General features: G+C 52.8%; 1 protein-coding gene across 1 annotated transcript; it reads left to right on the forward strand.

The window, feature by feature from the left end:
• Nucleotides 1-6,541: 6,541 nt before the first annotated feature.
• Nucleotides 6,542-11,470, forward strand: DPEP3 (dipeptidase 3). The gene is made up of 10 exons (XM_017852228.1): nucleotides 6,542-7,050; nucleotides 7,372-7,498; nucleotides 8,505-8,634; nucleotides 8,724-8,865; nucleotides 9,125-9,194; nucleotides 9,303-9,479; nucleotides 9,787-9,871; nucleotides 10,367-10,442; nucleotides 10,905-11,040; nucleotides 11,132-11,470. Exons 1-10 carry the CDS (start codon nucleotides 6,689-6,691, stop codon nucleotides 11,366-11,368), a joined length of 1,542 nt encoding a protein of 513 aa, XP_017707717.1. The 5' UTR covers nucleotides 6,542-6,688; the 3' UTR covers nucleotides 11,369-11,470.
• Nucleotides 11,471-12,522: the final 1,052 nt, after the last annotated feature.

The raw sequence follows: 12,522 nt of genomic DNA on the forward strand, positions 1-12,522 counted from the left end.
TTTTTTTTGTATTTTAGTAGAGACAGGGTTTCACTATGTTGGCCAGGCTGGTTTCCAGCTCCTGACCTCAGGTGATCCACCCACCTTGGCCTCCCCAAGTGCTGGGAATACAGGCGTGAGCCACAATGCCCGGCCTTTGTTTTTTTTTTTTTTTTTTTGATACAGGGTCTCACTGCCATTGCCCAGGATGGAGTGCAGTGGCAGGGTCTCAGCTCACTGCAGCCTCAACTTCCTGGCCTCAAGTGATTCTCCTACCTCAGCCTCTGGAGTAGCTGGGACCTCAGGTGCGCACCACCACGCCTGGCTAATATTTTGTATTTTAGTAAAGACAGCATTTCACCATGTTGCCTAGGCTGGTCTCAAACTCCTGGACTCAAACAATCTATCTGCCTTGGCTTCCCAAAGTGCTAGGATTGCAGACATGAGCCACTGCGCTGGTCCAGATGCAGCTGTTTTGTTTGTTTGTTTTGAGACGGAGTCTTGCTCTGTTGCCCAGGCTGGAGTGCAGTGGTGCAATCTCAGCTCACTGCAACCTTCGCCCCTAGGTCCAAGTGATTCTCCTGCCTCAGCCTCTTGAGCAGCTAGGATTACAGGCAGGCGCCACCATGCCTTGCTAATTTTGTATTTTAGTAGAGATGGGGTTTCACTGTGTTGGCCAGGCTGGTCTCAAATTCCTAGACTCAAGCAATCTGCCCACCTCAGCCTCACAAACTGCTGGGATTACAGGCATGAGCCACTGCACCCGGCCCAAGATGCAGTTTTGACATCCATTTCCCCTGCACCAGGGTTTTCTCAACAGGAAATGATGAGGGGCTGCTGGAAGCTGCCTTGTGTTGTCTTGAAGGAGGATTTCTGCCCCAGGTGAAATAATGTGTCAGAGCAAGCCCCTCATGCTCTCAGGATCAAGAGCCCTAGTCTGATCTTGTCCCACAACTCCATGCCTTAGAGGATCCACCTGTGCCTCCTCCACAACAGTTGTTGTAATGCCCAAACTAGATCTCTGCAGGGCTGTTAGCCAACACTGGATCCCCTCTCCACTCCTCCTGCCTGATCCAGACCCCATCCTTTCAAGCAAGGTTCAGCTACTGCTGTGGTGCTTTCACCAACCCCTATGACCCTGATTAGCCCTCACCAGCACTACCCATGAATTCCCTTAGCCAGTATCACCATAATACAGAAAGAAATGAGATGCAAACTGATCAGGGTGTAGGTAGATCTCTTGCTGAGAGGGCCACTATTAACTAACATTGGATGTGTAGACTCTTCTGGGTCTTTTGTGTGTGTATATTAACATATATAGAGAAAAAATATTCAATACTAAATGCTAAAACAGGTCCAGATGCAGTGGCCTATGCCTGCAACTGGAACACTCTGGGAGGCCAAGGTGGGAGGATCACATGAGGCCAGGAGTTTGAGACCAGCCTGGACGACACAGAAAGACCCTATCTCTAAAAAAGAACTAAGGCTGGATGTGGTGGCTCATGCCTATAATCCTAGCACTTTGGGAGACCTAGGTGGGCAGATCGCTTGAGCTCAGGAGTTCAAGGCTGCAGCGAGCTATGATCACCCCACTGCAACTCCAAGGAAAAAAGCTAAAATAATGATCCCCATAAAATTGTTCTTAAATTTCATTTTCGGGGTTGGGCACAGTGGCTCATGCCTGTAATCCCAGCACTTTGGGAGATCGAGGCAGGCAAATCACTTGAGGTCAGCAGCTCAAGACAGCCTGGCCAACATGGTGAAACCCCATCTCTACTGAAAATACAAAATTATCCAGGCATGGTGGCAGGCGCCTGTAATCCCAGCTATTTGGGAGGCTAAGGAAGGAGAATGGCTTGAACCCACGAGGTGGAGGTTGCAGTGCGCTGAGACTGCACCATTGCACTCCAGGCTGGGCAACAAGAGCCAAAACTCTGTCACAAAACATGAAATGAAAAGAAATGAAATGAGATAATGAAATATCTATAGGGAATCTTCTTCTGTCAGTCAAAACAGACGGATCGAATTAACTCTTCTGAGTCTCAGCTTAGAGTATTTTACCTGCCTCGGAGCTGGGCACAAGCCGGCAGCTAACCCCACGTGGGCCTGGGTAGGAGGTGAGATCAGGAAGATCCCTGGGCCCCTACTAGTTCCCCGCCTGGCCTGCTCCCCTACTTGTCTTGGGGTCTACAGAGCCAGCGCTGGGGCTGGAAGGGCTAGGGGTCCTCGACGCTGCAGCGGCGGTTCCGGCCCATGGGGCGCTCTCCTACCTGGAGACGGAAAAGCCGTGGTGCCCCTTGCGTGGCTCTTCGGTCGCGGAGTCGCGTGACTCCAATCCCCTCTTCGCGAGGCCACGAGGCTGGGTCGTCATGGTCCGGACCCCATTGTCGGCCTCTGCCCGTCACCTGCTCCTCCCAGGCTCCCGCGGCCGACCCCAGCGCCATATGCAGCCCACAGGCCACGAGGGTTCCCGCGCGCTCAGCCACCGCGCCCGCCCTGCCTCCCGGTTTTAAGCGATTCTCCAGCTTCAGATCCTGAGCAGCTAGGACTACTAGCACGCACCACCACGCCCAGGTGATTTTTCTTTTTTCAGTAGAGATGGAGTTTCACTATATTGGCCAGGCTGGTCTCAAACTCCTGACCTTGTGATCCACCCGCCTTGGCCTCCCAAAGTGTTGGGATTATAGGAGTGAGCCACCGCATCTGGCCCGCTTTCTTTTTTTCATCACTTCACTTAGAAGGAAGATTTTTAAAATTTTTTTATAGAGACAGGGATCTCCCTATGTTGCCCAGGCTGGTCTCCAACTCCTAGACTCAAGCAATCCTCCCACCTTGGCCTCCCAAAGTGCCAGGATTACAGGAGTGAGCCACCATGCCCAGATGGAGTAGGGTAACTTTGATTTACCTAGTCAACCATAAGCAAACATTTTAAACTGTGCTTATGTATTATTTTGATAATATTTAAAAAATTAATTGTAACTTCATGCCCTCTCCTTTCATGTGTCTAATGTAGGAAATAGGGAGTCCTCTGAACCTCTTCCAGTTCTGGGGGCTGCCCATTAAAATAATACATTTTTTTTTCTTTCCTGAGACAGGGTCTCACTTTGTCACCGCTGGAGTGCAGTAGCACGATCATGCCTCACTGCAGCCTCCTCCTCCTGGGCTCAAGTGATCCTCCCACCTCTGTTTCCTGAGTAGCTGGGGCTATAGTGCGCACCACCATGCCCAGCTAATTTTTGTATTTTTTGGAGAGACGAGGTTTCACGATGTTGCCCAGGCTACTCAAGTGATCCACCCACCTTGCCCTCCCAAAGTGCTGGGATTACAGGCATGAGCCTCTGCGCCCGGCCTAAACAATTTAAAATAATAGGCTGGGAGCGGTTGCTCACACCTGTAATCCCAGCACTTTGGGAGGCCAAGGCGGGCGGATCACGAGGTCGAAGATCGAGACCATCTTGGCTAGCATGGTGACCCCCCCCATCTCTACTAAAGACACAAAAAATTAGCCAGCTGTAGTGGCACGCGCCTGTGGTCCCAGCTACTCGGGAGGCTGAGGCAGGAGAATTGCTTGAACCCAGGAAGCAAAGGTTGCAGTGAGCCGAGATCACACCACTAAACTCCAGCCTGGGTAACAGAGTCAGACTCTGTCTCAAAAAAAAAAAAAAAAAAAAAACCCCAAAACAACAACAAAACAAAACTAAAATAATAATGATAATAATATAGGAAACAGCTGTACATGCAATCCTTCTACACTTTTCTTAAATTATTAGCAAAGTTGCCATTCTTCATGTTGTTACAAGTCACTTAAATAAAGACCTTCATGGCAGGTCGGTGAGGTTTACGGGAGACCAAAATAAACATGACCTTTCTCTGCCCTTCCTGAGAGAACCAAAGCTAGAAGCAGCTGGGTCACACTTGGCCATTAATCCCCAGGCACGAGGAGGAACAGACAGCAACGAACAAGGGGAAGTAGTCACCAGAGGCCAAGGCCTTTCTCGAGGTGCCCTCTCAGAAGGGGATGCACACTTATCAGGGAGCCCAGGTGGAAAAACAAGAGACAGAAACAGATGCAGAGGGAGGATAATTTAGATTCAGTTTGTGTCACTGGCCTTTCTCAGCAGGACCTGGTTCAGGCCGAGGGGTTCAGATGCTACCCAGATTCAGGGTTTTTTTTTTTTTGAGACGGAATTTTGCTCTTGTTGCCCAGGCTGGAGTGCAGTGGCGCGATCTTGGTTCACTGCAACCTCTACCTCCCAGGTTCAAGCGATTCTCCTGCCTCAGCCTCCTAAGTAGCTGGGATTACAGGCACCCGCCACCACGCCCGGCTAATTTTTTTTTTTTTTTTTTTTTTTTGTATTTTAGTAGAGACAGGGTTTCACTATGTTGGCCAGGCTGGTTTCCAGCTCCTGACCTCAGGTGATCCACCCACCTTGGCCTCCCCAAGTGCTGGGAATACAGGCGTGAGCCACAATGCCCGGCCTTTGTTTTTTTTTTTTTTTTTTTTGATACAGGGTCTCACTGCCATTGCCCAGGATGGAGTGCAGTGGCAGGGTCTCAGCTCACTGCAGCCTCAACTTCCTGGCCTCAAGTGATTCTCCTACCTCAGCCTCTGGAGTAGCTGGGACCTCAGGTGCGCACCACCACGCCTGGCTAATATTTTGTATTTTTAGTAAAGACAGCATTTCACCATGTTGCCTAGGCTGGTCTCAAACTCCTGGACTCAAACAATCTATCTGCCTTGGCTTCCCAAAGTGCTAGGATTGCAGACATGAGCCACTGCGCTGGTCCAGATGCAGCTGTTTTGTTTGTTTGTTTTGAGACGGAGTCTTGCTCTGTTGCCCAGGCTGGAGTGCAGTGGTGCAATCTCAGCTCACTGCAACCTTCGCCCCCTAGGTCCAAGTGATTCTCCTGCCTCAGCCTCTTGAGCAGCTAGGATTACAGGCAGGCGCCACCATGCCTTGCTAATTTTTGTATTTTTAGTAGAGATGGGGTTTCACTGTGTTGGCCAGGCTGGTCTCAAATTCCTAGACTCAAGCAATCTGCCCACCTCAGCCTCACAAACTGCTGGGATTACAGGCATGAGCCACTGCACCCGGCCCAAGATGCAGTTTTGACATCCATTTCCCCTGCACCAGGGTTTTCTCAACAGGAAATGATGAGGGGCTGCTGGAAGCTGCCTTGTGTTGTCTTGAAGGAGGATTTCTGCCCCAGGTGAAATAATGTGTCAGAGCAAGCCCCCTCATGCTCTCAGGATCAAGAGCCCTAGTCTGATCTTGTCCCACAACTCCATGCCTTAGAGGATCCACCTGTGCCTCCTCCACAACAGTTGTTGTAATGCCCAAACTAGATCTCTGCAGGGCTGTTAGCCAACACTGGATCCCCTCTCCACTCCTCCTGCCTGATCCAGACCCCATCCTTTCAAGCAAGGTTCAGCTACTGCTGTGGTGCTTTCACCAACCCCCTATGACCCTGATTAGCCCTCACCAGCACTACCCATGAATTCCCTTAGCCAGTATCACCATAATACAGAAAGAAATGAGATGCAAACTGATCAGGGTGTAGGTAGATCTCTTGCTGAGAGGGCCACTATTAACTAACATTGGATGTGTAGACTCTTCTGGGTCTTTTTGTGTGTGTATATTAACATATATAGAGAAAAAATATTCAATACTAAATGCTAAAACAGGTCCAGATGCAGTGGCCTATGCCTGCAACTGGAACACTCTGGGAGGCCAAGGTGGGAGGATCACATGAGGCCAGGAGTTTGAGACCAGCCTGGACGACACAGAAAGACCCTATCTCTAAAAAAGAACTAAGGCTGGATGTGGTGGCTCATGCCTATAATCCTAGCACTTTGGGAGACCTAGGTGGGCAGATCGCTTGAGCTCAGGAGTTCAAGGCTGCAGCGAGCTATGATCACCCCACTGCAACTCCAAGGAAAAAAGCTAAAATAATGATCCCCCATAAAAATTGTTCTTAAATTTCATTTTCGGGGTTGGGCACAGTGGCTCATGCCTGTAATCCCAGCACTTTGGGAGATCGAGGCAGGCAAATCACTTGAGGTCAGCAGCTCAAGACAGCCTGGCCAACATGGTGAAACCCCATCTCTACTGAAAATACAAAAATTATCCAGGCATGGTGGCAGGCGCCTGTAATCCCAGCTATTTGGGAGGCTAAGGAAGGAGAATGGCTTGAACCCACGAGGTGGAGGTTGCAGTGCGCTGAGACTGCACCATTGCACTCCAGGCTGGGCAACAAGAGCCAAAACTCTGTCACAAAACATGAAATGAAAAGAAATGAAATGAGATAATGAAATATCTATAGGGAATCTTCTTCTGTCAGTCAAAACAGACGGATCGAATTAACTCTTCTGAGTCTCAGCTTAGAGTATTTTACCTGCCTCGGAGCTGGGCACAAGCCGGCAGCTAACCCCCACGTGGGCCTGGGTAGGAGGTGAGATCAGGAAGATCCCTGGGCCCCTACTAGTTCCCCGCCTGGCCTGCTCCCCTACTTGTCTTGGGGGTCTACAGAGCCAGCGCTGGGGGCTGGAAGGGCTAGGGGTCCTCGACGCTGCAGCGGCGGTTCCGGCCCATGGGGGCGCTCTCCTACCTGGAGACGGAAAAGCCGTGGTGCCCCCTTGCGTGGCTCTTCGGTCGCGGAGTCGCGTGACTCCAATCCCCTCTTCGCGAGGCCACGAGGCTGGGTCGTCATGGTCCGGACCCCATTGTCGGCCTCTGCCCGTCACCTGCTCCTCCCAGGCTCCCGCGGCCGACCCCAGCGCCATATGCAGCCCACAGGCCACGAGGGTTCCCGCGCGCTCAGCCGGCGGCATCTGCGGCGTCTGCTGCTCCTGCTATTGCTGCTGCTGCTGCGGCAGCCCGTAACCCGCGGGGAGACCACGACGGGCGCCCCCAGAGCCCTCTCCACGCTGGGCTCCCCCAGCCCCTTCACCACGCCGGGCGTCCCCAGCGCCCTCACAACGCCAGGCCTCACTACGCCAGGCACCCCCAAAACTCTGGACCTTCGGAGTCGCGCGCAGGCCCTGATGAGGAATTTCCCCCTCGTGGACGGGTATGTAGGTGCAGCGTTTGGGCAATGCGGGGTGAACACACCCTTGGGCAGGAGAGGAGGTTCTGAGCATGCAGGGCTGTCAAGGAGGCTCCCTCACACCACCCCTGGATGCCCTCTCTCCTCCATCACCCATGGGTGCCCTTCCCCCCATTACCGCATTCCTGGTGGAACCTAACCCCCTCCCTCCAACCCGACTTCAGGAGGTCTCTATATGGTCTGTGTGAGGAGGTGCCTGGTGGGGTGGGGGAGGGTAGACCCAAGCACCTGGTATATCCTGACTGATCTGGAGACCTTGTTTCCATCTGACCTTCACGCTCCCAGCCACAATGACCTGCCCCAGGTCCTGAGACAGCGTTACAAGAATGTGCTTCAGGATGTTAACCTGCGAAATTTCACCCACGGTCAGACCAGCCTGGACAGGCTTAGAGACGGCCTCGTGGGTGCCCAGGTACCACAGGGACACACAGGGTGCCACAGCATGGCTGCTGGGGGATGTTGGGGTCACAGAAACCTGGGTCGGCCAGCCTCTGGGTGACTAAATACAATGGGGCATGCAGTGTGCCATCATGTGGCTTCTAAGGAGAGTGGGGCCTTGGAGGCCAAGACAGGCTAGCTGCATGGATGCCCAGGTTCTGTGGAAGCATGCAGAAAATGACCAGAAAATCCCTGGTGAGTGTGGGGTCGCTGTAACCACAAAGGACATAATGGATTGGCCTTGGGGCATTCACATAGCACGTGGACTAACAGCAGTTTTTTGCTTGTTTGTTTGTTTGTGTTTTTGAGACAGTATCTTCTATCACCCAGGCTGGAGTGCAGTGGCATGATCTCGGTTCGCTGCAACCTCTGCCTCCCAGGATCAAGCAATTCTCCCTGCCCCAGCCTCCTGAGTAGCTGGGATTACAGGCACTCGCCACCATGTCTGGCTAATTTTTGTAGTTTTAGTAGAGACAAGGTTTTACCATGTTGGCCAGGCTGGTCTCAAACTCCTGACCTCAGGTGATCCGCCCTCCTCGACCTCCCACAGTGTGGGAATTACAGGTGTGAGCCCCTGGGCCTGGCCGTAACAGTAATTTATGATGTGTTGTGAGTCCATCATTTGACTGCTGGCAGCAGTCATCAAGAAGCCAGGCTTGGTGGTTCACATCTATAATGCCAATACTTTGGGAGGCTGAGACAGGAGGATTGTTTGAGCCTGGGGGGTCAAGGCTGCAATGAGTCATGATCACACCACTGCACTCTAGCCTGGGTGACAGAGCAAGACCTTGTCTCAAATTTTAAAATAAAATATATAAAAAATAAATTTAAAAAAAGTCATCGAGGTAACATGGAGTCATGTAGTGCCTCGCTTGGGGCCACTGACCCAAATGGGTATTATGGGGTCTGAGGCAGGAGTGGCAGGCCTAGGGGATGAAGACCACCCTGGCCTCATTCTGGACCCCTTGACCTACCCTCAGTTCTGGTCAGCGTCCGTCTCATGCCAGACCCAGGACCAGACTGCCGTGCGCCTCGCCCTGGAGCAGATTGATCTCATTCGCCGCATGTGTGCCTCCTACTCTGAACTTGAGCTTGTGACCTCAGCTGAAGGTGGGCCCGCAGATGAGAGGATAGTCAGGATCTCACTCTGGAGATTCTGTTCCTGGGATCTAACCACTTGACTCTCTACCTCCTTCTAGGTCTGAACAGCTCTCAAAAGCTGGCCTGCCTCATTGGCGTGGAGGGTGGTCACTCACTGGACAGCAGCCTGTCTGTGCTGCGCAGTTTCTATGTACTGGGAGTGCGCTACCTGACACTCACCTTCACCTGCAATACACCATGGTGAGCACAGCACCTGGCCAGGATGCTAGATGGCATGGTGTGGAAACTGCCCCATCAGTGGCATGGGTGTGACCAGGCCGTTGAGGATAAAGGGGTCTGCAGAGGGAGGCTGGACACCCAGCGGGTCTCTCACAGTCCCAGAAAGCAGCTGGTCCTGCACCTGTTCTGGAAGTGGGATGGATGGATAGACCCAGGGCTCCCAGGACCTGATGGCCCAAGGTGTGATCAGCTAAATTGCCCTTCCATGGCTGTCCTGCAGGGCAGAGAGTTCCACCAAGTTCACACACCACATGTACACCAATGTCAGCGGGTTGACAAGCTTTGGTGAGGTGAGGACTCCTGTTTTGTACCCCACCCCACCTGCTCCCTATGGATATGTGTATATACCTTTGCATCCCAACACCCTCCCCCACAAAAAAAACTAATTGTTTCTGCAGAAAGTGGTAGAGGAATTGAACCGCCTGGGCATGATGATAGATTTGTCCTATGCATCGGACACCTTGATGAGAAGGGTCCTGGAAGTGTCTCGGACTCCTGTGATCTTCTCCCACTCAGCTGCCAGAGCTGTGTGTGACAATTTGTTGAATGTTCCTGATGACATCCTGCAGCTTCTGGTGGGTGGCCATCCGAGCTCTCAAACCTAGGGCTAGGCATGTGTTATCTAAAGGTTCTTGACCCTGAGCAGAGAAAGCCACCAGGCTGGGTTTCACACACCCTTGGACCACAGGCTGGTTAATCCTCCTCCATCCCTGAAACTCAAGACCAAGTCATTTCCAGCCAGGGACCCACAAGCCCAGAGAGGTGAAGCCTCTTCCAACCCCTGAAGCCAGGACGGAGCACAGTCCTACCAGGGCCCCCACAGCACAGGAGGCATGCTTTCAGGCCAGAAGGGCTGAGATGAGTGTCCCTTTATCCCTCTAGAAGAAGAATGGTGGCATCGTGATGGTGACACTGTCCATGGGGGTGCTGCAGTGCAACCTGCTGGCTAACGTGTCCACGGTGGCAGGTGAGTCCCACCTCAGCTTTGTGCAGCGCCGGCTTGGGCTGTGGCTGCCAGGGCCCTCAGGACGACTCTAGCAGTCTAGTGCACCTCTTGGTCAATGGGCAGACCTCCCAATGACCCAGAGGCAGCAGACACGGCTCTTCAGTGCCACCCAGACCTGGAGCCAGAGTTGGTGCTGATGGGTTTGATGCCTCTTGGTTTTGCTCCCAATCCTTGAACTTCTCTCATTCCCCACATGTCTGGGCAGGACAGGCTGAGCCCCACCAGGCTCTCAAGGAACCCAGAGGCAGGGTGGCTCCTGGGCAGGAAAAGGCCCAAAGAGGGGTCTCCAAGGTCCCCACTCTAGGTCCAAGGACCAGCGTGTAGCCGCTTCAGGATTCATGACTGGCCATGAGCTAGCTCTGTGGAGCCAACTGCCACAGCCTGGAGTGCTAGGGACAGGGCTGGTGCCAGGGTCTAACTCCAGCCTAGTGCTGCCCACACTCACTTCCACCTTAGATCACTTTGACCACATCAGGGCAGTCATTGGATCTGAGTTCATCGGGATTGGTGGAAATTACGACGGGGTTGGCCGGTGAGTGCTTCCCTGAGGTTTCTCTTTGGCTGGGGTGCCGCAGGGAGTCCTTTAGTCTTCGTTCCCATCCTGACATCCTCCTATCCAGGCCTCAGCCACAGGCTCTGGTCTTGTAGCCCACCTGGCACTCCCCACTCTCAGGGCCTGTTTCCTAGGTTCTCCCCGTCTCTTCAGTGGCCCTACTCCAAGTTGTCATACTTGCTAAATACTCCCCTCCCCAGGCAGGGCTCATCTGTCCAAGATAAGCTCCACTCCCAGCCCTGCAGACCAGCTGTGGGCTGACCATCTGCTCGCAGGTGAAGGCTACAGAAGCCCAGTCCTCCAGGAGCCTCCACGGTTGCATTTACTAGCCTGAAGAACTTGGCCTTCAGTTTCCCCTGTGTGACTAGGGCTGGTGGGTAGCAGGCCCTAACCCAGGATCAGGGCTGAGGTCCCACAGCTGGCTGGTGGGTGGCCACACAGGTTCCCTCAGGGGCTGGAGGACGTGTCCACATACCCAGTCCTGATAGAGGAGTTGCTGAGTCGTAGCTGGAGTGAGAAAGAGCTTCAAGGTGTCCTTCGTGGAAACCTGCTGCGGGTCTTCAGACAAGTGGAAAAGGTAAGCTGGGCTGGTGGACAGGATGGTTCAGTGGGTTGAGCAAGGGAGGGGATTGCTGTGGGAGCCTCTGACTTTGGACTTCCTCCCCCAGGTGAGAGAGGAGAGCAGGGCGCAGAGCCCCATGGAGGCTGAGTTTCCATATGGGCAACTGAGCACATCCTGCCACTCCCACCTCGTGCCTCAGAATGGACACCAGACTACGCATCTGGAAGTGACCAAGTGGCCAACCAATCGGGTCCCCTGGAGGTCCTCAGATGCCTCCCCATACCTTCTTCCAGGCCTGGTGGCTGCTGCCACCTTCCCAACTGTCATCCAGTGGCTTTGCTGACACAGCCGGTCCCCCCAGAGGTCACTGTGGCAAAGTCTCACAAAGCCCCCCGTCCTAGTTCATTCATAAGCACATGCTGAGAATAAACATTTTACACATGGAGCCAGGTGCACATGTCCTTCCTTCTCCCTAGCAGGAGTGGGGGCAGGTGGGCTCTTGGTCAGTGAGGGATCTTGTGGTCTAGCCACAGCTGCTCAAGGTGGGTGCTTCCCACTCACCTCCAGCTTTGGCTCTCTCAGGAAGGCCAGAGGCATCTTATGAAATTCTTTTTTTTTTTTTTTTTTTTTTTTTTTTTTGAGACAGAGTCTCGCACTGTCACCCAGGCTGGAGTGCAGTGACCGGATCTTGGCTCACTGCAAGCTCCACCTCCCGGGTTTACGCCATTCTCCTGCCTCAGCCTCCCGAGTAGCTGGGACTACAGGCGCCCGCCACCTCGCCCGGCCAGTTTTTTTGTATTTTTTAGTAGAGACGGGGTTTCACGGGGTTAGCCAGGATGGTCTCGATCTCCTGACCTCGTGATCCACCCCTCGGCCTCCCAAAGTGCTGGGATTGCAGGCTTGAGCACCGCGCCCGGCCATGAAATTCTTAAGCTAAAAGCTTGAGCCCACAGAAGAACACAAAGGAAGTGAGTTCAGTTTCAGTCCCTTCGTGGAGTGTGACAGTGGGGTGCTTCCCACTTTCCAAGAGGTTAAATGTGTTTGTTTTTTTAGAAGCTGATACTATTTATAGAATAAAGAACTTGGCCAGGCGCGGTGTCTCACACCTGTAATCCCAGAATTTGGGAGGTGGAGGCGGGCAGATCATGAGTTCAGGAGATCAAGACTATTCTGGCTAACACAGTGAAATCCCATCTCTACTAAAAATACAAAAAATTAGTCGGGCGTGGTGGCACATGCCTGTGGTCCCAGCTACTTGGGAGGCTGAGGCAGGAGAATCGCTTGAAACCCAGAAGGCAGAGGTTGCAGTGAGCCGAGATTGCGTCACTGCACTCCAACCTGGGCAAAAGAGTGAGACTCCGTTCCTGCCGACCCCCCTAAAAAAGAATAATTTGTTTGGAATTATCTGGAGAGGACCTTTGTAAAAGATTTCTCAGATTAGGTCCTCTGATTTTTTAAAAAACTTATTTTTAAATGTGGGGTACAGAATCACCAAAT

The sequence above is a fragment of the Rhinopithecus bieti genome, unplaced genomic scaffold (genome assembly GCF_001698545.2).
Source record: "Rhinopithecus bieti isolate Rb0 unplaced genomic scaffold, ASM169854v2 scaffold_34281, whole genome shotgun sequence".
Taxonomy (NCBI): Eukaryota; Metazoa; Chordata; class Mammalia; order Primates; family Cercopithecidae; genus Rhinopithecus; species Rhinopithecus bieti.